The sequence below is a fragment of the Trachurus japonicus genome, chromosome 19 (assembly GCF_045865225.1).
Source record: "Trachurus japonicus isolate A0001 chromosome 19, Traja_1.0".
NCBI lineage: Eukaryota > Metazoa > Chordata > Actinopteri > Carangiformes > Carangidae > Trachurus > Trachurus japonicus.
Genome location: NC_140925.1, coordinates 9,795,806 through 9,821,380, shown reverse-complemented (window position 1 = coordinate 9,821,380; position 25,575 = coordinate 9,795,806). Strand labels below are relative to the sequence as shown.

Sequence of the window (25,575 nt, the reverse complement as noted above, 5' to 3'; positions counted from 1 at the left end):
CGCCCACTCCCTCTCTCACCTGTGTCACTTAATTCATTAAAAAAAAATATATATATATAATATATCTTCCACATTAACATCTTTGAAAGCACCACAATGTCCTGCGATGACTCTGAGGCTGTGTTTGTGTTTGCAGTGTGTGTGTAACAGCTGTGGAGCCACATCAGACCCCCTGCCCTTCATTCAGATGGTTCATTACATCTCCACTACATCCCTCTGGTAAGACCAGACACACACCTTACACACACACACACACACCTACACACACACATACTCACACACACACACACACACACTGCAGTAAATCTGGCAGCAAGCTGAGGCTGGGTGGCAGTAAAGGAAGGTACAGCGTGTTCTCTTCTCTCCTACATGGGTCCCCGCTGAACACTCAACTGTGAGCACAATTGCACATACACACAAACACACACTCACACACACATTATGCACATGCATGTGCATGTTCATGCATATGCAAGAGCAGGTGAACTTGTGCATGTGTCCTTTCCCATGTTCAGGTATAGCCTACACACACACACACACACATGCAGGTAGGTGAATCCACACAGGAGAAGCGTGTTCGCATCCTCCGAGTTGTTACATAAAAATCACACATGCTCCGAGTCAATGAAATAAGGAACAGGGGAAGTAATCAATCAGCTGTTTGATTCAGTAGACCCAGGGGGCGACATAAATCTATAAGTGGAACAGTGGGTCGGGAAGCCTGTGAATGAGAGGGAAATGGGAGGATATATCAGTCCATCTCCCTTTTGGAAAATGGAGCACAGCGGAGGAAATAGAGGGATGAATGGGGGGCAAAAGTACAAATAAACACACTGTGTCAAGGTAGTTGTGGGCCACAGCGGTGCCGCCGCTCCGAGTTTGTGCCTGTTAGCGCTGCCAGGCTATTTTTATTACTCTGTGCCGGTGACAGCCGCGGCCCGGGGCATTACAGTATGTTTTCAGGTTGTCCGTCCGTCCGTCTGTCTCGTCTCGTTCTCCTGAACACGATATCCCAGGAACGCCGTCGGGGAAGTATCTGCACATTTGGCACAAATATTCATTTCGTCTGAGCTGATTTTGGCGGTCAAAGGTCAAGGTCACGGTGACTTAAAGGGACAACGAGGTGTTTTGGAAAAGCGAAGCAAAACTAAACTAAATCGACCAAATTGATCAACTACAAACTAATGGGAATGCAGATGCAAATCAACCAATCAGCAAACTGACCAATTAAAATCCGGCTACAAATCCACTAATGCAAAAAAAAAAAAAAAGGCTCCTGAGTGACCAATCACCATGTGGCAACAATTCAGCCAATGAGCACACAGCTACAAACTGACCGATTGAAAACCCGACTATAAATCCACCAATCAGAATAAAGCTACATACTGTATCAGTCAGAGCATGCCAGGACACAGATCAACCAATCAAAACACAACTACAATCTGAACAATCAGTATTCAGCTACGAATCAACCAATCGGCACATGGCTATAAACTGACAAATGATCGCCCAGCTACAAATGGACCAATCAGATGACGGCTTTCAATCGAATCAGAATGCAGTTTCTAATCAAAGACTTGTGACTTGTGATCCTGGAAACATCTCAAAAGAATCCCCCGAAACTTGGCACAAATTTAGAGCCGGTTCAGACGAAAACAGCTTTAATGAATCCGCCTTAGTTTTTCATCTTTTCGGCGTCTTGTCCAGGGGGGTGTGTGTGGTATTTGTGGGAAAATCTTAAAACGCCTCCCCAGCGTTTTCGTGTAGACGGCCAAAACAGATATTTTGTGAAACGATGATGTCATACCCCCCACCGCTCTAACCTGTAAGCTGAGCCACACCGCTACACGTACAGGAGTCTACGACGGACGTAACGTAACAACAACAACAACGACCGACTGCCATCGCACAACTGCAGCTGAATCTTGTCTGTTAAATCATCGATCGTCATATTCACTCTGACACAACTCCCAGTCAACATTTAATCCACTTATAATGTTTGAGTTTAAATAGAGCGAAGATTTCTGTCTTCTCTGTTTTTCGTGTTTATGTGTGGAAGCTAGGGGTGTAACGGTACACAAAAGTCACGGTTCGGTACGTACCTCGGTTCAGGGGTCACGGTTCGGTACGGTTTCGGTACAACAGACACTATTGAATGTAAAACTAAAATCTGTCTTGTGTTATAAAAGTAGAAAAAAAATAGAATATAAAATAAAACAAGTGCATTAGGAGTGTTATCATGCCATTCATTCATTCTAGAGGAGAAAAAACTTGCACTTGACAACTCTGGCAACTATTATTTTTTTAAAAAACAAGAAACTAACATCAATGTTGGTATATACAGTTAATTTAGACTAGATGCCAGTTACTTTGGTGATGTTTCTGGTCCTGTTCTGTGTTCATGTCAAGAGGCTTAAAAGCAGCGGGATAAGTTGTTGCACAGAAGTTGTCTGTTTCCTTGCACCAGTGATTGACATGTGGGAGGGAGGGAGGGAGGGAGGGAGGGGAGGCGGGTGAACATGCGCTACGTGTTTGATGCGTTTCTAGCGACGCAGCGCGCATCTGCGAAATATCGCCGACGGACTTTGTCCGATCGACCAGTCGCGAGCCGTTGCCGCCGTCGTTGTGTTTCATTGAGAAGCCACACGGTGACATAAATGAAGCAGACAGCTCTCCTCCTCTAACTTCACTCTCTCATCACCTCTCTTCTTCCTCTGTTATGACGGTTTTTTTTAATATTCATTCAGACGTATTTGTCGTGTGACTGTGTGCACCGAACCGTGACCCCTGTACCGTGACGGCACGGGACGAATACATATACCGTTACACCCCTAGTGGAAGCGTTACAGCGCCACACGCGCTCCACACAGGCCTGGAGTGTGTACTACAGCGTTGTTTTCAGTGGATCCGTGTGTACGCAGAGATTTCTTGAAACGATGTTGTGTTACGGAGATTTTTTTCAAAGCGAACGAGGAAAGATCGTTTTGGGTGACGCTCCATTTTCGTGTGGATACGGCCTTAGATTAGATGTTGGTGGTCAAAGGTCAAGGTCAAAAGTCTCATGAAACACAATATTTTGTTTATGCGTTGAGGGAATTCCTTCAAACACGGTACGAACATGTAACCACGCTGCAGTAATTCCAGTCACCTTTCAGTGGAGCGAGTTTACATTCGCCACTCGCCACGGACAAACCTGCTGCCGTCGACGTGAGCGCGATAATCAGAGGGCAGCGAAGAGACAAAACAAACGTCTGGTTCAAGCAGGATTCAGACGTGAGTAAACAAAAGGAAACACATTTGTTCCCGGCTGCGGTCGCTTGTTGCTGCTGCTGCTCCCTCTGCTTTCTTAGCTTTGCACCTGTCAGTGCATCTGAAGAGGAAAAGGGCGAGCGAGGGGTTGAAATCGAGTGAGAGAGGCGAGTGAAGAGGTTGAGTTCATTTCAGGCTAATGGAAAGGATGAGAGAAGAGGAGGAGGAGGAGGAGGAGGGGGAGGCGGGGGAGGAGAACGAGGAGGAGGGAGAGATTTGGATGGTTTTTGAAATCGTTATTCTTAAAGGAATACTTCACTGAGAAAAAAAACAATGCTGATTCATTGCACACATAATCCCATACATGGAAGAGAACCGCAGACGAGCTCTCACAAGTTCATTTGGTATTCACAGATAATAATGATGTATATTTGAGTTTGTCCTTCAGAGGACAATTGTGCTTAAAAGGGATAAATGCAGCTGCTTTAAGCCTCGCTGAAGGAAATTGTCTCCAAAATAGTTTTCAAGTCCACACAAGTAAAGCTTTTTTCATCAAATTATCCTAGTTGTTGATGAACTTCTCCTTCAGGAAGTGTAACGATAATCTTACACTATAATGTTACATTATATTCCTCTGTTATTTCAGCTCAAGGTCAAAGATCATGAGCCTGAAAGGATTTAGAAATTTGCTTAGAATGACTGTTGTTCATGTTCACGGTCGGTATAATCTAGATTTGTACTTAATTTTCCTTCTTTTTCTTCTCCTTCACTTTCTTTTCTTTATTAAAGCTGATGAGAAAATGCCTGTGGGACTGATTCAGAGCCGGTGTGCAACGGTTGCCTAAGCAATCTGCACGGCGTCGGCGAGACAATTGTTTTATTATTGTGGTCTGCAGAGGGAAATCTTTGGATTTTTTAGTCTAAACAACGCAGACCGTGAAATCATTCAAGGAGTGCGTGATTTAGCTGTTGATGTTGCGATTGTTATTGTGTTGTGTTTGTCGTGTCTTAACGCTGCAGTAACCAGGCAGTGCGGATGCTGGAGTGCAGAGACAAACCCACACCGGACATGTTTGGAGAACTGCTTCGCAACGCCAGCAACATGGGAGACCTGCGCAACTGCCCTGTGAGAATACACACACACACACACACACATACACAAACACACAGCAAACACACAATCTGCAGTACACGCACAGAACGCAGTGCATTCAGCTACCATACACTGTTGTGTGTTGTTTTTTTTTGTCATATAATCTCATATGAGGTCAGGGGGAAAAAAATGCAAATGTCTTTTATTTCCCTTCTGGTAAAAAAAAGACAAATGTATAAAATATCAATAATGCAAAAAGCTGAACGCTGAAAATCAGATTTTAAAAATACAATTTGCAGCCTAACCACTTTGGTAGTTTCATCATGTCTTGTTTGTTTTTTTCCTTTCTCCCCCCTTCTCACTTGCTGGATTCATGTTACATAATCATCAGTCCATTTGCATTTTTCTTCACATTTTTCTCTTCACTTTCTGTAACTGGAGATATTCTGCGAGTTGTCCTCACCGACCCCCCTGTACAGTAAAACCACGGTGATCATCGAAACTAAAGAGCAGCTGGGCAGATTGTTTCAAACTGACTTTATCTTTTATGAAAAATGTGGGTATTTTTTGGGGGGATGATGATCTTTAGATGTGCTGCACACGACGCTGAGGAGATGACGGGTGTGAGAGAGAGGCCGATGGAGGTGTAGGTGGTGGAGGACAGAGGAACGTGCTTGATTTCCTTTTGTTCTGGAGGTTTGTGTGTTGTTGTTGTTGTTGTTGCTGCTGCCACATGGGAAAGTGCTGCTGCTGAATGGGGTCCAGCTTGGCCCCCTCTCTGCCAAGGTGCCTGCACAAAGAGCCTCCTCTCTGGGCAAAGCCAAGCAGCTGCCCCCCCTCCTCTCTCTCTCTCTCTCTCTCTCTCTCTCTCTCTCTCTCACCACTGCAGCCACCACGCTAATGAACACAACATTAGCTTATTCATGGTCCAAACGGCTGATGTTGTGTGCGCAGTCCTGCGGGAGCCACACAACCTGCCTGTGTTTATCTTCCATCACTCGCAGCACTGATCTTTTGTTATTAGCGCCTCGGGGCTTTGCTCAAACAAAGTGCGGGTATTTGGACGAGGGGAGCGAGGCTGCTGGAAGACGCAGTAGGTGCCAGATTGGAGATGGGCGAAGTGTGAAGATGTTTGTTTGATGCCAAAGTGTTGGACAGAGGAAAGTGTGAAGTACATGTGTCGACAAACTTTGGGTATTTGACATTTGGTCTGTCATCTGCTCATTTTAAATGAATTAGCTAGAACATATGTAGAAATATACACAAAGGTATATTAGGACCATTGTAGGTTTAAGAAACCAAGCTGGAAGAGAGTGTGGGTACATTTCCGAGTTTAAAACTCAAAATTTTCAAGTTTAAATTTAAGAGAAATAAACTTGGTTATAACGGTGAGAAAGAAAATCGAATTTCTGAGATAAAAACTCACAAACTTGCGAGGAAAAAAACTTTATCGAGGAAGGAAACAACATCTCTGTACTTCGCAAGGTTGGAGGAGCACAGACGTCGTATTGATTTGGTGATTCTGGGCTAAAGTAACAACTATTTCCTTCTCACTAAATCCCAACGAAAAGTAGAGTTTGATGAGATCGTCCACCGCAGGAATGAAGCAAAACAAGCAGCATCTGTCCAACTTTACCAAGTGTGGATGTGTTTTACTTTCATAGGAAACAAAAATCACACTTTTTTTCACAAAACGACTTGCAACTTTAAACTTGAAATGACCCCCTCCCCCGTTTCCAATGGTCCTGTGTAGCGTTGTACATAAAAAAGAAGCAATTCAATTTTATTTCTAATTTTATTCAACAGATCCAACATGAACTCATGAGTTTAGATGGTATTTTCAGTATCAGATGTTTCTCTTCATATCCACGCTGGATAAGTGGGCAGGGCTCGTAGGGAAAACACTCAATCAGGATTTAGCAATATAGGATTAGAATCAGAGTCTGGTGATAGCTGGGATTGACATTAAGTGCCATGTTTTCAGGTGCTTTTAAGTATAAGCAGCAAGATGAATTTATAGTGTCAAACATACAGGATTATGCAACATTCATGTGTGAGCAATCTGTTAATACTGTGGCCGTTTTATAAGCCGATTGTATTTCCTGCTGCAGAGTTAAATCTGCAGCAGTGCACCAAGTTAAAAAAAAAAAAAGTGACCAGTCGTTCTGTATGTAAAGCAGAAGAATAAAAGTGTAGAATAGCAAGTACAAGTATCTGAACATTGTACTTAAAGATTAATTTAACTTGTTTTATAACCCGGGGCCTGTTTCACTAAATCTGAGACATGCAAACTGTGAGAAAATGCCCTTCGGCTCGTTTTGACACATTTCCCAGGCATGAGCATGTGAGAGCCCTGTATCAGCAATTTGCAAGCAACAATTATTTGTGAAACGAGACACTGCCGTCATTAGCATTCTGCATGATAACAGAGCTTGTCGGTTTTGTGAAACAAGCCTCTGGGTTTTGTTTTTGTAGATTTGGCCTTGATTCCTATCGGCGTAATAACTTTGTACCTGCTAAGTTAATTGCTGAGATTTGGGCTAAAAATGGTGCGAACCGGCCGCCAAATGATGAGGTTCGAGGTTTGAAACTCATTCACAAGAAAACTACATTTATCACTCAAACACTTTTGGTATTAACTCCAAATAAACAGCTTTTTAAACAGCGTGGCTTAACTGTTGTTGTTCACAACCTGTTGCTCATGATTCTGCCGGACTTTGCTGCTGTCACCTTCCCAGATCCCAACAATAACTTGGGTGGGTATGTTGTTGTTACGACTGGTAGAGATTATGGACATAAAACCACAAAAATAAGACCCCCGGGTTGTAATAAAGTGGAACAATCCTTTAAGTATGACGAATGCACTCGGTAACTTTCCACCACCGTTGAGGAGGTGCACGGTGGTTTTACAGTTCATCTGCTGCACATCAGCAGCCTGCCTCCTCACTCAGCTGTCATTACACTGATAAAAGTGGAGTTGTGTCTTTATTCCGGTGCCGTTGAAGAAGCATAAGCGCAAACATTTTCTCCCCAAAGTTGTTTCATTTTGCTCTGGAGAATGCCACTATCAGCATTCTGCAAAGCTACAGCATCCTTTGACCAGCAGCGCCGTTACATAACTCACACTCTGTTGGAAAGGTCTGCATAGCCACAGTGAGAAAGAGAAAAAAAGAAATCTTTGCATATAAAATATTCAGAGATGAGACTGCGCCGATCAATGTTGTATTATGGAGCAGAGCGAATCTGTTTGTGCGATCATTTGATGAATGATGTTGTCAGCGGCCGTCCGCGGCAGTGAGACAGCGCAGAGAGCAACACTGAGGCTGTGTGTCCCGTCGTCAACGTGTCCCACACACCAACAGATCGCCTGTGTCTCTGTGTCTCTGTGTCTCTGTGTCTCTGAGCTGCTTGGCCGCTGCTGCTGCTGCTGCTGCTGCTGCTGCTGCTGCTGCTGCTCTCTGCCTTGTGTTTGTGTCCCTTTTTTTCTGAGAATTGAGAAGCAGACCCTGGCAAAATACCTTCCTGCCGTCTCTGGTGCCAGCGCAAGACAGCCGCCCACAAAGGGAGAGTTCTGTGTGTGCATATGTGTGTGTGTGTGTTGTGTTTGGCAAAGTGTCTGGTTGCCAGGGTGTTCTCAGGCTGTTTCCGAGCCCGCTCCGCCAGCTCTGCGTGCATGCTCGTGTGTGTGCATGTGTGCAGGCTTTTGTATATATATATATATGTGTGTGTGTGTGTGTGTGTGTGTGCACCAGCTCTGCGGTGGGTCATGACTCAAAGGAAGGATTCAGAACACACGGTTCTGAACTCAACAGAAGGCCCAAGGGACAAATACAACTCAGCACAGTGCTGCTTCTTCCTCTGTCGTTCTCTCTTACACTCCTTTCATCATCTCTTTTCTCCTGCCTTTTATCTCTGCCCCTCATTCTCTCACTCCTCCTCACTTTATCCCTGTGTGTGTGTGTGTGTCTGTGTGTCTGTATGCATGCATGTGTGTGTTCATCAACGCCAAATAAAGGAATGGTTTGCACCGTTGTCACACTCCTAACACAGGATGGATAAACATTGTTTACCAGTAGATATGAACTAAGAGGGACTCATGTGTATACAAAAGCAAAAGTACGAACAAATGTGAAACAAAGATGTATATCAATTACAGGAGTCAATCAATGGAATAAACTAGAATTAGAAATCAAACTGTGCAACACACTTAATAGATTCAAAAAGTTATTCAAAAATAATATTATTAATAAATATAAAACTGATTTATAAATACCAGTGTGCTTATAAACTGCTGTATGTAGAATATGCAGGTTTTTTTCTTTTTGTTGCTCTGTAAAAAATGTTTTAAATTGAGTGAACGAAAAATGTTAATTTAAGAAGGGTAGACAAAATAAGCTGATGCTTCAGCCTACACCTTTTCGGTCAAAGTAAATAGTTTTGCTTGTTGTGTTTTTGTTCTGATTTGTTTTGTTTTGTATTTATACCTTTATATTTGTCTATTGTATTTGTTTTTATGAGACCGAAATAAACATACTAAACTAAACTAAAAACTAAACATGCTTTTTCTCTTCTCCCCCCTCTGTCCCTCAGAGTAACTGTGGTGAGGTGTTGCGTATCCGCCGGGTGCTGATGAACTCGCCGGAGATCGTGTCCATCGGGCTGGTGTGGGACTCGGACCACTCTGACCTGGCAGAGGACGTCATACACAGCTTGGGGACCTGCCTTCGCCTGGGAGACGTAAGGGGATCACACACACATTACACACTCGTTATCACATTATCATATGTTATGCATGCCTATGTGAGCAGACACAGACACAATGCTCCGTATTTGTTAGCAGGGAGACCTTTGTGCACGTTGTGTGTGCCCATGAGCCAGAGGTTCTAGGAACTGTAAGATGTTTGTCAGAAGAAATAAATCCCAACTGTTTGTTGAGGCGACTCACAAGGCTGTGACAACAGAAAATAAATACCTGTGTGGCCGGGCTCTGGTGAGGGCGATCTCAGGTTGTGTGGTCCACAGTTACTGTCAGAAAATTTGCCACAAACATTCATGATTTAGTGATGATGAACCCGATGACTTTGGTGTTCCCTGATGTTCCAACTAGCAGCATCAAGGCGAGATTTCACAATGTTTCGAGATGATTCATGACCTAATGTATCCAAACCTGATGTGTGTTCAGTGCAAATGTTAATACGCTATCATGATAATAGACAGTGTGGCATCATGCAAAAGTTTGGGCACCCCTGGTCAAAAGGTCTGTTAATGTGAACAGTTAAGCAAGTGGAAGATGAAATGATGATGAGATGAGATAAACTTTATTGGAAATTTGTCTTGGGCAAAAGTGCACACAGCAACGTCCCGTCAATTACAATAACAGACAAACAGACAATACAGCATTGCACTAACATTCACATCGTAGACTGCCAGCTAAGTCACAATATTGCACCATCTCTGTTATACAGTTGGATAAAAAACATACTTACTCAAGATAAATAAGCAGTAAAATAGACAGTAAGAACCATAACAGTGGTAAGAACTAAGAGAAGACAAGAAAGTGACAGATTGACTCATGTGCAAAATAAGAAAGTAAAAGAATAAATAGTGAAATTTATAAAATAAAGTAATAGGATCAATAGGGTAAAGTAATAAGTAGGTTGCTGCTACCTTGAAGTAGGGGCTGGCTATCTCCAATTCTTTCATCTTTTACATTTTCATAATGACAGAAAAGGATAAAGACCGCAGCAACGGTTTGGCCACCCTGCATAGTTAGTACCTAGCAGCCCCCCCTTTAGAAACTATCACAGTTTGTAAATAGTAAATATCTTGTCTGACACCTTGGTCAAAGTTATCTGAGAGCTCAAGTCTCGTGGGTTTCCCGTTCTTCTGCAGGCTGCTGCTTTTTTCTCTCCCTTTTTCACTCTTAAAACTGTAGAAAACAAAAATAAAACACTGATATTGCTTAAAAATGTTGCAAAAGAGTGTTTCATGTTTAACTTTATGCCTTTTGGAGATCGTTTCATCTTCCACTTGCTTAACAGGTCGGTGTTTTATAGTGAGCATGTTTGGTTTCAGCTCAAAGTCCCACTCTGCTGTTAGATGGTGCCATACTGTATGAAAGTTTTGTTGTTGCTCCATGGTGAACATCAGATTTGATCCTTTCAGTCACAAAGTCACTTTCTCCAGCAGCAGAAAGCAACACCAGTTTAAACTCGTCTCTGTCATGTTTTTTTTTTCTCCCGGTACTGAAGTTTAAGGCTAACCAGTTAGCCCTGGCCTCACTTGTTACTTTCCAGTAGCGACTCCCTGCAGCCTCCAATCTGTCCTGCAGCGGGCGTAGCGCTCCTCAGAGGAGGCATTATAACCTTTGATAACACTATGAAGTATGAGTTAAAGCAGAAGTAAGTGATATATTTGTGTTAATATAAGTCTTAAATAGTTATATCTTCCGACAGCAATCACTTACATAGAGTGTTTGGACTGAAACACGGGTCTGTCAGTCACTCTGCTCTGCTCTGAGCCGAGGAGAAAACATTTATCGTATCCTACAGTTTTTATCCAATGAGGAGAGAGAACGGCATGCAGGGCTGTGTGTGCAGCCAAGGAACGCCGTGAATGTGGTGACGTAGGGACGAGGACTGTTATGGTGCGTTCAAGGAAACTCGTATTTTTCCGACCGTGAAGTCGTACCAGTTCGATCTGGTACGACTTCACGGGTCGGAAGTTACGAGTGGCCGTTATAGTGACTTTCACCGGTAAAACAGGTCGGAAAAACACGAGTGGGTTGCCTGGAACGCTACAAAGTCGTAAGTTGTGACTTGAAGCTGTAATTTACAATTTCAAAAGCCTGCCTGGAACGCAGCATTAGCCAAAACGACCGGGCCACTTACTTCTGCTTTAACTAATGCTTAGTAGTGTGTAGTTATTATAAAGTGTTACAGTACCAAAACTTCTAGTGTCATTACATTTCACTGGAATCACAGGGCTTTCAGATTTGTGTCCCGTCACGTCAGGCTTCTGCATTTCTATGTTCATCAAGTGAACATAAACAGTTCAGACCCAATCCCATTTGAAGGCATCATAACAATACGCCATGGATGAAAAGGCCTCCTCTTTGAATGAGATTGGTACTACTGTATGTGGATTTCTAGGATACTTGTTGTAAAAGTGTGTTTTTTGGGGGGTTTTTTCTTTGTCCAGAGTGTTAAAAGGATAAAAACATACATTTTTAGATCCCTTTGAGTCTTTTGTCCCAGCGCTGAAGATCAACACTTTAACTCAGGTGCTCTGAAAGAAACAGTAGCAAGAAAAATACATGCACAGAAGCATCTTCAAACACACACATACACACACATTCATTTTTAAAATACAAATCTATGTTCAGAAACACATCAAGGACTAAATGATTACATACAGAGACAGAATAAAAAATGTGTGTGTGTGTGTGTGTGTGTGTGTGTGTGTCTGCTGCTGTAAAGTCCAATAAACAGAACCAATCTCGTTCCAGCAGACTCTGAAACACAGCAAATTATAACACACACTATCGACCTGACTTTCATTACTCTTGTATAGTGAGTCTCCTGCTGCAGTTTTCACACCTCACACACACACACACACACACACACACACACACACACACAGACACACATATGTGACGTGTTTGACCCCTGATTCTCTGTGTCATGACTGAGTAATGTTGATGCATTTTAATGCCTCTGTAACATCTCCAGCCGCATTCAGAAGTGATACGTATGAATAATGGATCACTGAATATGAATATGTGTTATAGTGAGTCAAGTTCTTTCCTCTATCTTCTATCTTCTGTCTTCTTTCCTCCGCCTGCTGCCATTTCTCTCGTCTTTTTTCTCTTTTCATCCCACTGCTGTGAGAGGAAGCTGGTTGCTAGATAGGAATCGGAGGCTTAATCTATTGAATTTGCTGCTTTTGTGTAGCTGTAAGATCAGAAAAAAGTGACTCCATCTGCATCCAATATGTCCCATTGTTTCTTTTTTGTCACTCTTCTGCATCTGCTTACTCTCATTTCTGCTTCCCTGCCACTCTATTATCTCCTTTCTCTCCTCAGATTAGATTATTGTGCTGAAACAATGAGTCTATTACAATAAAATAACAATTTTAATTGATTCATCTTTGCTGTAAGTCATTTTATGATGCAGAAATGCTGAACACTCATTGGCTTCCAGCGTCATAAATGTGAGGATTTGGCTTTTTCGTTATTTATAATAGATTGTTTTTTGTGTCTGTCGTTTCTTTTGTTATGGCCAAGTTTTGGTTTTAAAACTTCAGCTATGGAAATTATTGTCTGACCTTTTGTAGACTTCTGATTAATTGACTAGAATTAGCAATCAGTGATTGTCAGTTTGTCATTTAATGGATCGAACCACATGGGACTTTTCAGCAGCAGGTGAAGATGGGCTACTTGGAGGGTTATTCTAACATGTGGTCATGTTTGTGTAAAACATGCAAAAAGCAGCAGTGTGTTGTCTGCAGCAGCCGACCTTACTGAGGCATCAGTGTGAGATCTGTGTGTTGTTTCTGCAGCATACAGTACATGCAGCGCTGAGATATATGTGTGTGTTATATGTGTGTGTGTGTGTGTGTGTGTGTGTGTGTGTGTGTGTGTGTGTGAGTGTGTGCAGTTCACAATGAGAGGAAAGTGAGGAGTTTTAGAGAAGGCAGCATGTGAGGGATTACTGCATACAGCAGATATACTAGGTGAGCAAAAATGTGCTTGTATTCACATTAACTCCTCTGTCTCTATCTCCTCCCCCCCTTACTGCACACCTCTCCCTCTCTTCCCTGCATCTCTCCCTCCCTCCCTCCCTCCCTGTCTCCTCCTCCTCCTCCCCTCCCTCCTCTCTCTCTCTCTCTCTCTCTCTGTAGTTGTTCTACCGTGTGACAGAGGAGAGGGCTCGCCAGGCGGAGCTCTACTTGGTGGGCATGGTGTGCTACTACGGCAAGCACTACTCCACCTTCTTCTTCCAGACCAAGATACGCAAGTGGATGTACTTCGACGACGCCCACGTCAAAGAGGTGAGACACAGTTTTGGAGTCTGCATGCTGCAACACGGGGAGGGTGCACCGTGCAGCATCTGCTACTGCTGCTGCTGCCGCTGCTGCTGCTGCTGCTGCATCTCCACCGTGAGCGCAGCTACAACTGGACCTGTTCTGTACGTCAGTTTAAGTGCTGCACGGTCCGGTCTGTGTTTAAAGATTTAATATCCGTCTCTGTTAAAATCTTAGTGCAGGTCTCGCTGCTAAAACCGGTCTTGTGTTGCATTTACTGGACACTTGAGCATGTGTTATGTGCTGCAAAGCTGAAGAATGTGTGTGTTTTTTTTTGTGTGTATGTATGTGTGTATGTGTGTGTGTGTGTGTGGTTCCTTGCTGCACCTCCAGATCGGCCCTAAGTGGAAGGACGTGGTGTCTCGCTGTATCAAAGGCCACTATCAGCCCCTGCTGCTGCTCTACGCTGACCCCCGTGGGACGCCGGTGATACTGCAGGAGAGCCCCAACCCCTGTACCAGCTCCAACCCGCAGCTGGAGCTCCAGCACTGCAGCAGCAAGGCTGGTTACGACAGCGAAGACTCCGGTACAGCAAAGATGACACACTCTGCTACAGATCAGATCAGATTACTTTGTGTTTATCATCCGGGGGGCATGCAAGGTTATAGCTTTAAAGCTCTGACCTTCAACCCTGTAATCCAGCCTCTGCTTCTCTCTACGCTGCAGAGATTGAACTTCTTTCCCTTTGCCTTTGACTGTAAACATACGGAGATGCAGGATTAACCAAAAAAGGTCATCTTTTCTTTTTGTTTCCTCTCAGGTCGGGAGCCGTCCATATCCAGCGACACTCGCACCGACTCTTCGACGGACAGCTCGAGTCACCGCGCCTCTCGCAGCCGACCCCTCCACCAGTCCACGGGCAGCCACCTCTCCAGTGAATCCCAGACCACGGTGGTCTGCAATTACGACATCGGCACACCGCCGCACGGTGCTGACGCCAGAGGTAAACTTATGTGTACTCTCTCAACAGAGCGCAGCTGCACCTTCACTCGAGGTTTGGAAGCGCCAAAACGGCAAATACACAAGCGGGCGCGTTGTATTTTCAGAGAGTTAGATAAAGCGCGGAAGCATGTAGGTACAAGAAAGAGCAAACAGAGGTCAGTTTTCATATTTCAGTGGAAATGAAGTGAGATGTTTGTCCCGGTGCTTCATCACTGCAGACTCTTCAGGTTATGTGCCTCGTTAGTGGTTATTCTCATATTTACTTGCACTGCTGCCTACATAATTGGCCCCTGTGGGATAAATAAAAATGTTATTGGATTTACTTTCTCGCTCTTTCTCCACCTCCCCCCCCCCCGTCTTCCTCAGAGTCAGCGGTGGAGGGTCCTCCCCGCCCTCCCTCTCCTCCCCTGCAGGAGTACAAGGAGACGGCCGTCTTCCTCCTCTCCTCCCGCCGGCCTCTCACCTCCTCCTCTTCCTCCTCTCGACCCCTGTCCTCCTCCTCTTCGTCAGGAGTAGGGGGCTGCGAGGGAGGGGTCGGGGGCCCCCACTGGGAGGATGAAAGCACCAGCAGCGAGAGCAAGTCCAGGTATTACACCGCTGATTCACATTCAGACCATGCAAACATGCACATTATTAGATAATTAACACTGATGCATCATGACTGTTGTGGTTATAATTAGATTATTTAGTCCAGTGGATCCTAGAGGTCAGGCTCCCTTCAAAGGGTCACATGATTAATGTGCAAAGAGGAAAATATCTCCTACTCAAATCTCTGTTTGCAGCCATTTGTATAATTGTTTCTTTTTTGTGAAATATTGGAATATTTTTCTACAATTTAACAAGAAAAAGCATAAAAACATAGAGTTAAGTAAATGTATGTTTTACTGACTGATGTTACTCTGGAATTTGCACCAGATTATTAATTATGCTGCTTTTTCTCAATGAAATAAAGCGTTTAAAGAAAGAGTTTAGAGTAATTAATTTCACATTTGCTCATTAATGGGCCCACATGTGAGTTCAGTGAGTCATTTTATGGTCACATGCTTCTCATATTGTTCAGTAATATCCAACACGCAACTCCATCTCAATATTTACAGTTATCTGAACACAAGCACGTGATGCGACACCACTGCCTGTCCTCGCCTGCATTAGCATTTAGATGGTGAATTTTGAATGTTTCTTTCTTCCCACACATGTTCATGTTCATCAAATGTTGAATATCTCAGTCTGTTGTCGTCTCATGTTTTTTTCTCGGATTCAACACGAGCAGAACCGCATCACCAAACTAAAACATTATTGTTGCAATAAATGGTTCAAGCTCTTATGTGAGTGTCCTGACTGAACTGTAATTAAGTCATTTTGTAGGTCATATATTTTTACTTTTTTTTATTACCGTATAAAAGGAGTTGTTCCACTTTGCTTTAAGAGAATTTCACTCACAGATAAAGTAGTTTGTAAAAGTCGAGGAGCTTGTATTTGAATAGGAAATGACCTAATAAAACCATGTAACATCCTGTGTAACGTCGTCCTCTCCCGCTCTCCAGCTCCTCTGGAGGCCGCTACCGGCCGACCTGGAGGCCCAGGAGAGAGGCCCTGAACATCGACAGCATCTTCACCCGCCAGCGAGGCTCCTCTCTGGGGTACAGCACCCTGCCCGGCCCCTCCCTCCCCCCGGAGCCCCAGGACTCCCCCCTCCCCTCGGCGGCGGGACCCGCTCCACCCACACAGCAGCAGGGGCCGCAGGAGGCGGAAGCACGGGAGGTCGGTGGGGACTTGGAGGCGGGGTTTGGGCTGGTCGGGCAGCCCAGGTCTCTGGGCAGCGGGCGGACGATGGGCCCCCCTGCCCCTCCACCTCTGAGAGGGGTGGAGCACCAGCCACGTCTGATTCAGAGGATGGAGAGTGGCTACGAGAGCAGCGAGAGGAACAGCAGCAGCCCCGACAGGTAGGAAACCCACAAATAACAATTACTGCCTCTATACTCTTTTGTCTCCGCTGCTGCTCCGGTTTCTTTGTTCAGTTTCACTTTATCAGCATCAAACACAGAAGTGACTTTAACGACGACAAACGGCCCGACAGTTGTGGTGTATCCTAACAACAAATCAATCAGTGAACACATCGTCTGCTCTCTAAACATTTAGTCTCTTTGGATTTCATCTTCTCTCTTTTTTTTTCTCTCCACAGGGAGGTGGGGCAACAAAAACGGGTGCTGATGTCCGGCCCTTCATGGCGTTCGGTGCCCAAGTCAAAGAGCAGTGGTGCCATCCTGCAGGAGCTGCCTTCGCCCAGCTGGGGTAGCGGCACCATCACAGGTGTGTGTACAGTATTTGTGCATACTATATCCACCCACGATAGATTAGATCCACACGTTGAGTCTTCATCGCTCTTTTCTGCATCTGCATCTGCATCTGCGTGTGGGCTTCAGGCTCAGGGCGCAGCGAGCTGGACGAGCTGCAGGAGGAGGTGGCGAGGAGAGCCCGCCAGCAGGAGCAGCAGAAGCGGAGGGAGGCCGAGCGGGAGGCAGCCATGGGATTCAACCCCAAACCCAGCAAATTCATGGACCTGGACCAGCTCCAACACCAGGGTACGGATGAAAGAAGGATGAAAAGAAAAACAGAGGGTAGGAGTGGGTGGTGGAGGCGTTGTTGGAGTTTAAATGTTTCTCGGGAAGAGCAAAAGTTTCATAAAGTCGGTTCTCCCAAATTATGAAAAAACATATTTTCTCATCACCTCTCCAGTGGTATCAAACCATGAAGATAGTTTAAGATACGTCTCTCTTTAGATTTCTGTGTCTCCATCAGTTTATTGGAGGTTAATTCTTAGGGACTATTGATCCAAACTTCACTATCTGCATAGCAAGATACTGCAGATGAGAGGTGAAATTATATGTTTTCTTTGTAAGATTTGTGCGAACTGACCCTTTAAGAAGAATGTCAATGCATTTAAAGCTGCACAAGGCGACATTGTACGCTTTAAACCTCAGATATCAACGAACCATCGCTGCCTCATTAGTTCATTTTGCCCTTTAAGTTTCTATTCTCACTGTGACTGAATCAAACCGATGGTATTTCAAATTGGAGGGGTGTGAGGCTGTTTTTTAATTTTTTTCCGTTATGTGTTGTTATTTTTAAGCTCTTGCGTCACTGCGTGATTAAGTGTATTTTTATGTTAAAATCTTGCCCGGTGCAGCTTTAAGGTCACACTATCACCTGTTGTCTAGTTTAGCAGTGACAGTGACTTGTATGTCCGTGCTTCTGTCTGACCTCCTCTTTGTCCTCGTTCCCATCTGTTCGTCTGTCTCTCCATCTGTCTCCCTCCGTCAGTACTTTTTTATTTGTCTGTTTCAACTCGGGACTGTATATACTGGGTTTTTGTGTGTCATACGTAAGTGTTTTTTTTTGGTCAGATTAAGGTTGTGTGTGTGTGTCTGTGTGCGTGTGTTTGTGTCTAACAGTTCCAGCTAAGTGGGAAACTCTTTCACTGATTTCCTATTTTAAAAATGAAAATCCAAGTCCAAGTCCAGAGCTCTGATGTCCCGGCCAAACTCTAGAGAGTTTACAGTGTGTGTGTGTATGTATGTGTGTGTGGACTGATTGTGTGTGTGGACTGACTGTGTGTGTGTACTCTTTTTATGTTTTTTCCTCATACACAGTACAGTATGTGTGTTTTTAAAATGCTTCTTTGTTGATTTTAACCATTTACATACATTATTTGGATCAGTGTAACTTCGTGTGTGTGTGTGTGAGATTGTGTGTTTCAGAGCTGCAGACACACAACTTTGACTCAAGTTTTATATTTAAAGGAACGTTTCACGAATTTAAAATATATATTAAAATGAACTGACTCCAACCACAGGAGATGCTGAGACTGTGAAATCTGCTGTGGCTCTGGAGGCGTTTGGTCAGTTTCCTATTACAGCTGAATAATCTCATATTTATATTACAAACGTTTAACACATTCAGCAAAAGATGTACAGAGGTGACTTATGGGAAGTGTAGGATCCAGTGTTAATGCAGCTTGATTACAGGGACAAAAATCCTGGCGTTCATATCGATTCTTTTTTTAATTCTTATTTTAGTTCAGTTCAGACCAAAGTATTTCAGCAACTATTGGATGAATAGATTTGAAGTTTCGTTCAAACATTCATGGTCCCCGGACGATGGATCCTGTTGGACGGATCCTCTGACTTTTTACTTTGGTGTCACAATCAGTGGAGAGTCGGTGTTGTGGTCGGATTTTAATGAAGTTTTGCACAGATGTTTATCTGTCCCCCTTTAATCTGTGTCTAACAATATTTATCAGGTCAAATTTTTAATTTGTCAAGTTCTTCAGTTTACATAGAAAACTAAAGACATTCCCATTAGCTTCAGCTGTTCTCCGTGGTTAGTGCCAAATAGCAATTGTTAAAAAACTGTAAAATAAATGTTGAAAAACGGGAACGCACATTAGCGGTTTTGCATGAATTTACCTCTAAAACAACTCTGTCTCGTAACGTTGTGTTATTATCTCATAGCGTGGTGAATGTGCAGGTCACAACTTGTCCACCAGAGCATTTTGGAGTTGTCGGATTGTGTATTTGATGAGTTTGATGAGGGAAACCAAGAAATCCCATTAGCCTCTGTAGCGTAGCTCTGAGCAGCTCACGGCTCTGCTCCGCCGTTCTAAAAATAGCTTGCACCGACAATTAAAGGTAACAAACTTACTGCTATGAGTATAGGGATTATGGCAATGGGCCAATTTGCCAAAATGTTGAACTATCCTTTTAACAGCTGTTGTTGTGCTGTAGTTTACTAATGATGTTCACACTGTTTAATTACAAATACACTGAAACGAACTAAGAGATGTGCATCTAAACTTGGCGACCTGACTTGAAAAAGACTTTGATTATTTGACTTTAGACTTCCAAAGATATTTCTGGTGTTTCCAAAACGTTTGTCCATATTAATGTTTATATAGGTGAGAGATGTTTCGATACACTTTTTTCCCTCTCGATGCTGATTCTGATACCTGAGCTGGAAACATCTGTGGCAGTAGAGAGGAATTAATTTCTGGTAAAACTGCCATTTTATCCGAGTGTGAAACTCATTAATAAATAATGTGGTATCAGATTGGTGCATAGAGCGGCACACTGAGTGATACCTGAGTCAGTGTTTTAACCAGTGTTGAAGGCATTTCCTGAAATAGCGGAGCAGCTCTGTTTGTCTGTCTGTGTGTATTTCCATGCATATTTGGTCCATGCATCCTCGAATTTTATTTATTTTTAGTTTTTGTGTGTGTTTCTATATTCAGAAACAGTGTGTATATGTGTGTTTGTGTATGTGTGTGTGTGAGACAGAGCCATGTATGAACTGCAGGTGTGCAGGTTTTCCCCTCCAGCTCAGTACTAACTAAATCTATATCGGGGATTATTATGTTGTGTCCTGTCTGTCCTACTGTGTGTGCTTCAGTGTGTTCAGCCCTATGTACCTGACACACGCACACACACACACACATGCAGAGAGACACACACATCCCTGCGAGTACACTCAACCTTGATGAAGTGAAAGGACGCCTTGCGAACGAACAGATGGCATCACTATCAGTGCGATTACATAACAGAATTTGGGTTCCCACATCCGTATCAATGGTTTCAGGCAGACTCCAGACAATCTGCCTCAGTGTTTTAGAGGACGTTACAGCCAACAACAACAACAGAGCTGCCATCAGCCCTCCGTTATTCTGTCTCTAGTCACCCATAAGTATGCAAAATCCAGCCAAGACGGGTGATGGCTGCTCTTTTGTTGTCCTCCTCTGCATCTCTTTTTTATAACAAACTAACATCCAGGGTGCGTTCACAAGGCTACGCGCTAAAGAAAGCTTCCTTCCTCCGAAAAACAAATCTTTTGATCTTTCCCTTTCTTCCCCTCTCCACCACCACCCAAGTCTGGTGTCTGTGGCTTAATGAACGTAGCCTCAACTTTGCTCCTCTCTTATCTGATGTTGACTTTTTGACTCACTAACTACAGTACAAATTTACATATTGATGCATTTGCAATAGAGTTGCGAAGTGGGATGAGATGTTGAGCCTGAAAGTTTTTTTTTTTTGTTTTCTGTTTTTTTTGTTCTGTTTTGTTTGTTTTACCCCCATTTTGAAAATCTTCCTCTCTGGTTGCTTGTTTCCTCAGAGACAATACAACTTTTGCCAAACAGCAGCCATTGTCGCCACAGGTGCAACTAACATTTTGCTACATAACATTTGCCAACACAAGCTAACGGTCAAATCAAAACAGTCTAAGCTTCACTGTAGTTACAAAACACCAAAGGAACAATATATGTCGACGACTTTGACTTCCATTTGTTTGTTAAATGTTAAATTTCATCTTTAGATGCTTGTATATCTGTCCATTTCAGCTCAGTTTGATACGGCACAAGGCTAATAAACTACAATACCCATGAGCCTCAGCCTCTGTAGCAAATCTCCACTTCTCTTTGGGAACAAAAATCCAGATTATTAATTGATTTTTTTCATCTGCTTGTGTCATTTCTGACTGTAGCTACTGTAAACAGTAGCACAAGCTCTGTTTCTTGGAGTGAAGCTTGTTGGGAGTTGTAGTTGACTTCCCTTACAAAGCTTTTTACATGCAGATGATCCAATCTTAGACTTTTTAAATCAGAGAACCGTGTATTTATAGTCGAACATAATTGGTCATTTTTCCCTATGTATGAAAGGACTGTCTGCAGAGATAAGTCCTCCCACTTTGCAACTCTATAAATGTGTAAAAAACACACATGTTGACTTACAGTAGAGGAGCGTAATGCATGCCAGCCCCCTCATAACCACTCCTTCTGCTCTGCTTCTCTTTTCTGTCTCCTTTTGTCTCACCTGTTCTTTCATCCTCCATTTTTTGTCTCTTGTCTTAAACTTTTTACTCTTCGTTTTTACTTTTTCTTTTTCCATCCCCCACACACTCACCTTTTTTTGCGTTTCCTTTCTTCGCCACTCTGTCACTATATCTTTCTCTCTCCCTTTTTTCTCCTTTTTATCTCCCGCTCTGTTGTTAACATCTTCAGCTGTGCTCAGACCCCTGCATGAGGCTAACGCTCATAGCGGATTGGCTGTAGCTGCGTGCATGAGGAGCACTGGGGGTCCAATCAAACGCAGGCAGGAACAGGAAATGGAACGGGACACGGGAAGCGCCCGTCCACAGGGGCCTCACAGGTACCGCCACTGTCCCCTCCCCCCCACCTCCCCCCTCCCACCTCCCACCCCTTCACCTTTATGTGTCCGCAACCGCAACGGTGCCTGTCCCCAGTATCACTCCTCCTTCCTCCCTTCTCCCCCCTCCACTTTGTGTGTGTCCTCGGCTCAAGCTGACCTCAGGACCCCTCTGTGTGTGTCCTCTGGATGCAAAAAAAAAATACAACAACAGCAGCAACACCCTCATGTGTGCGTCTGCAGCTCTGGCTGTCCAAAATCCCCAGAACTCGCCTGTTTTTTGTAACCCCCCTCCTCCTCCCCTCTCCCAGCACTGCACTCTCACATCCTGCTGTATGCCTGAGTGTGTGTATGTGTGTGTGATTGTGTGACTATATACAGTAACTTCTTACCCTCCTTTGTGTATGTGTGTTTGTTGCAGTGCAGTAAAAAAAAAGAAAAAAAACCCTGCTTCGCCGGGCTCTGTGTTGCCATCGAGAATAAAAAAGAGAGGCCGAGTTGCTCTCTGCTTCACTGCTTCCCCTTCATTGTAGTTGTTGCTGCTTTTTGTAGCCGTGCGCTGCCAAGGCTTCCCTCTGCTCTTTGTGCGCTGCTGATCTGTCCCTACTGTATGTGTGTGTGTTTATGTGTGTGTGTGTGCTGTAAAAGCTGCAGTCCGTCACTGTGTTTTCTGTCCTGTGTGCTGCTGCTGCTGCTGCTGCTGCTGCTGCCGCCGTGCGATTGCAGTCACAGATTCCTGCGCTGTGGTTTGTTGTTTTTTCTGCTCTCTGCTGTGTGTATGTGTATGTGTGTGTGTGTGTGTTTGTTTGTTTGTTTGTGTGTGTGTTACAGGAAGTCAGTCTGTTTCCCTCCTGACGTCTTAGTGCTGTTTGTCTCTGTGAGTTTTGTGCTGAGTCAAACAATGTCCAGTTTGACATTTAAAAAGAGTGACGCTGCACATCTAGAAGAGCAGATGATGACGCTGTTTTTACATTTAATACAGTTGAATAATGATGATAAAAACACTGTGATAAAGGAGTTGATTAATTGATTAGTTGATCATCAGAAATTTAGATAGCAGCCATTTTAATACTTAATGATTTGTTATTGCTTCTCAGTTTTAAGGAGAAAGTCAAAATGATATGGAAAAATGAGGAAGAAAAACAAAAACTGATTCATGTTGTCGTTTTTAATTTCTCTATTCGTCTTGATTGAAAAGGTCTGGCCTCCTCTGGTCGAACTACAGAGACCTCTGAGTATTGGAGGTGAAACTCAGGCTCGCACTGGAGTTAACAAGTTAGAAATATAGTCGGGAGCTAATCCCAGCCGTGCCTTAAAGGTGGTCATTAAAGCTTAAAATCTCATCTAAAACATTCCCTCCATTAAGGAGGAGACTTTTGCTGCTGCTGCATTTGGAGTCGGCTGATTGGAGGCGTGTTAACATTAACGTTGGGGTTTAGTTTTTTGTTTTTTTGGGGTTTGGTTTCATCAGAACTGAAGCGAAATTTGTTAGAAATGGACAAAAACTGTAAATCCAAAGTGTTAATAGCAGAACTGAAGGAAAGGAAGAGGAGGAGGAAGAGGAGGAGGTAAAGCTCCAGCGCTGAGCCTCTTTTATTACCTTCCTCCTCTCCTCTATTGATCAACACAAGCCTCTGATTTATAGCTCGCTGCTGCAAAGCCTGCTGGGTAATTACTAAGGCTGAAAAGAGAAACGGGAAAAGTAATGTGGGGGATGGGGGAGACGGGGGAGGGGGGGAGGGGGGGCTGGCACTCAACGTAGACACGTACAGGTCCGCGCGCACACTCACATCAAAATAGACACACAAATTTACAGACTTGGCTGTTCGCACATGCCAACACACAACACACACACACACACACACACACTAGTTTACTACGACATACTATGTGTGTGTGTGTGTGTGTGCGCGCGTCGTCTCTCCACAGAGAGGACGGACGCCCTAATGTTCAACATATATCACATCCTCCACATATCAATGTATGTAAATCAATAAAGTAATATAGTGGTGAGGCTGAACTGTAGCAGCACCACATTTATTCCCATCGTTGATCTACTGCAGCAGCAGCAGCAGCAGAGGAGTGGATTGGTGTTTGGAAAATTGGATTAAAGTGTTTGGTGTTTGGTTGTTGTTTGTTTTGTTTTTTCGAGCTGCATATGTTCAGATCAGGAAGTCCAGTTTGTGTTTCACTCATAATAATAATAATAATAATAATGATAATAATGATGATGATAATAACCGGCATGGCAGCGAATCCCATGCACAGCTCAGCACGATGCCTGCACAAGGCTGCATCATTGTGTGTTTGTAGCTGTTTGTTCTCTATGGATGTGTGTGCGTGCGTGTGTGTGTGTGTGTGTGTGTGTGTGTGTGTGTGTGTGTGTGTGTGTGTGTGTGTGCGTGTCTGTGTGCGTGTGTGCGTGTCTGTGCGTGTGTGTATGCGCGCGCTTGTTTATCCTGGTTTGCTGTTGTGACCTTCCCTCTATGCAGTAACTCACCTGACGTCAGAGGTTTTTTTTATTTTATTTATTTATTTATTTATTTTTCATGGTGGTGCTGCCGGCCGGCCGACTGACTGACTCTCCTTCCCTCCTCCCCCTCCCCCTCTCTCCCCCCCTCCCTCCTCCCCCCCCCCCCCCCCCCCCTCCTGTTTCCCCTCCAGTGAACAGCCTGGCCCGGTCCAAGTACTGCTGACGCCCAATCAGGAGGAGGAAGAGGACGACCAGGCAGCGACGGCCCCCCCCAACCAGGACGCTGCTGCTGCTCTGGGCCTGGACCTGGACCTGGACCTGGACCTGCCCTCCTCCCCCCCTCCTCCTCCTCTTCTTCCTCCTCCTCCTCCTCCTCCCCCGCCACCTCCTCCCCCCTATCGACCCCCGCTCACCCTCAGCATCGCTCACCCCTACGCTCCCTCCAGCCGAGGGGCAGCAGCGGCGGCGGATGAGGAGGAAGAGGAGCAAGAGGAGGGTGGTTATGGGTGCGTGTTGGGAGGAGGAGGAGGGGGGAGGAGGAGGAGAGGGGGGGAGGCAGGAGGCGAGGACGGGAGGGAGGGGTCGGGGTCGGGGGTGAGGCTGTGTGAGCTGCTGCAGGCCGGGGGGGTGAGCGTCCGACCCCTGGGGAAGCACTTAGCCATCTCGCTGCCCTCGCTTCCTCTGCGTCTCTGGGATACTACACACACTAACACCGCACACCTTGAACCCACACACCCTCACCCTCACCCTCACCCTCACCCTTCCTTTCCCCCTCCACCTCCGCCCCCCCTCTCCTCCTCCTCCTCCTCCTCCTCTCCTCCTCCCCCGTCTTCCCCTCTGGAAGCCTCCGGGCCAAGGAAACCTCTCACGCCGCTCTGGCAGCCTCCGCGGCCCCATTCCCCCACCGCCGCCGCTGCCGTTGCCGTCGACAGCAGCGGCTGCACACGTCATTGGTCCTCCTGGAGTCTGGACCGCCCTGACGCCGTGGTGACGCCTTACAGCACGCCCCCGGACTGCTGTATCCCCATCAGGCCGCAGTCGTCCGGCCACAGCTACAGCTACAGTTGCCAGTCGTCCCCGGGGCACTACAGCTCCCAGCATGCCCCGGGGCAACGCGGCGATCCCTGCGAAGAGGCCGAGCTTTCCGAGCTCGACTCCCTCTACCAGGCCAGTCTGCAGGCTGGAAGGACAGGTACACACACACACAGACACACACACACACACACACACACAGACACACACAGACACACAACACACACCTTCAACACGTTCATCAAGCAAAAACTGCCTCATTCAGATTTTATTTCTTTACAGTGTTAAAGGGATAGTTCAACATTTTGGCAAATTGGCCCATTGCCATAATCGCTATAGTCATAGCAGTAGGTTCGTTACCTTTAATTGTAGGTGTAAGCTATTTTTAGTACAGCGGAGCGCAGCAGCAGGCTGCTCAGAGCTACGCTATGGAGGCTAAGGGAATTTCTTGGTTTCCCTCATTAAACTCATCAAATACAAAATCCCGAAACTCCACAGCGCTTTTGTAG

At 44.8% G+C, this 25,575-nt stretch overlaps 1 protein-coding gene across 2 annotated transcripts in view; it reads left to right on the top strand.

The window, feature by feature from the left end:
* The window catches only part of usp54b (ubiquitin specific peptidase 54b), a 76,657-nt gene that overhangs the window by 45,113 nt on the left and 5,969 nt on the right, over window positions 1–25,575 (top strand). Inside the window, exons 6-17 of one of the 2 annotated variants that reach the window (XM_085762094.1) lie at window positions 137–219; window positions 4,270–4,375; window positions 8,933–9,079; window positions 13,244–13,393; window positions 13,760–13,952; window positions 14,187–14,369; window positions 14,735–14,954; window positions 15,913–16,311; window positions 16,551–16,678; window positions 16,792–16,950; window positions 21,417–21,564; window positions 24,226–25,226. In XM_085762094.1, coding sequence (XP_085618220.1) covers window positions 137–219; window positions 4,270–4,375; window positions 8,933–9,079; window positions 13,244–13,393; window positions 13,760–13,952; window positions 14,187–14,369; window positions 14,735–14,954; window positions 15,913–16,311; window positions 16,551–16,678; window positions 16,792–16,950; window positions 21,417–21,564; window positions 24,226–25,226 — 2,917 coding nt within the window. Of the gene's footprint in view, window positions 1–136; window positions 220–4,269; window positions 4,376–8,932; window positions 9,080–13,243; window positions 13,394–13,759; window positions 13,953–14,186; window positions 14,370–14,734; window positions 14,955–15,912; window positions 16,312–16,550; window positions 16,679–16,791; window positions 16,987–21,416; window positions 21,565–24,225; window positions 25,227–25,575 lie in introns of both variants that reach the window. The other variant, XM_085762095.1, reaches the window with a different exon arrangement.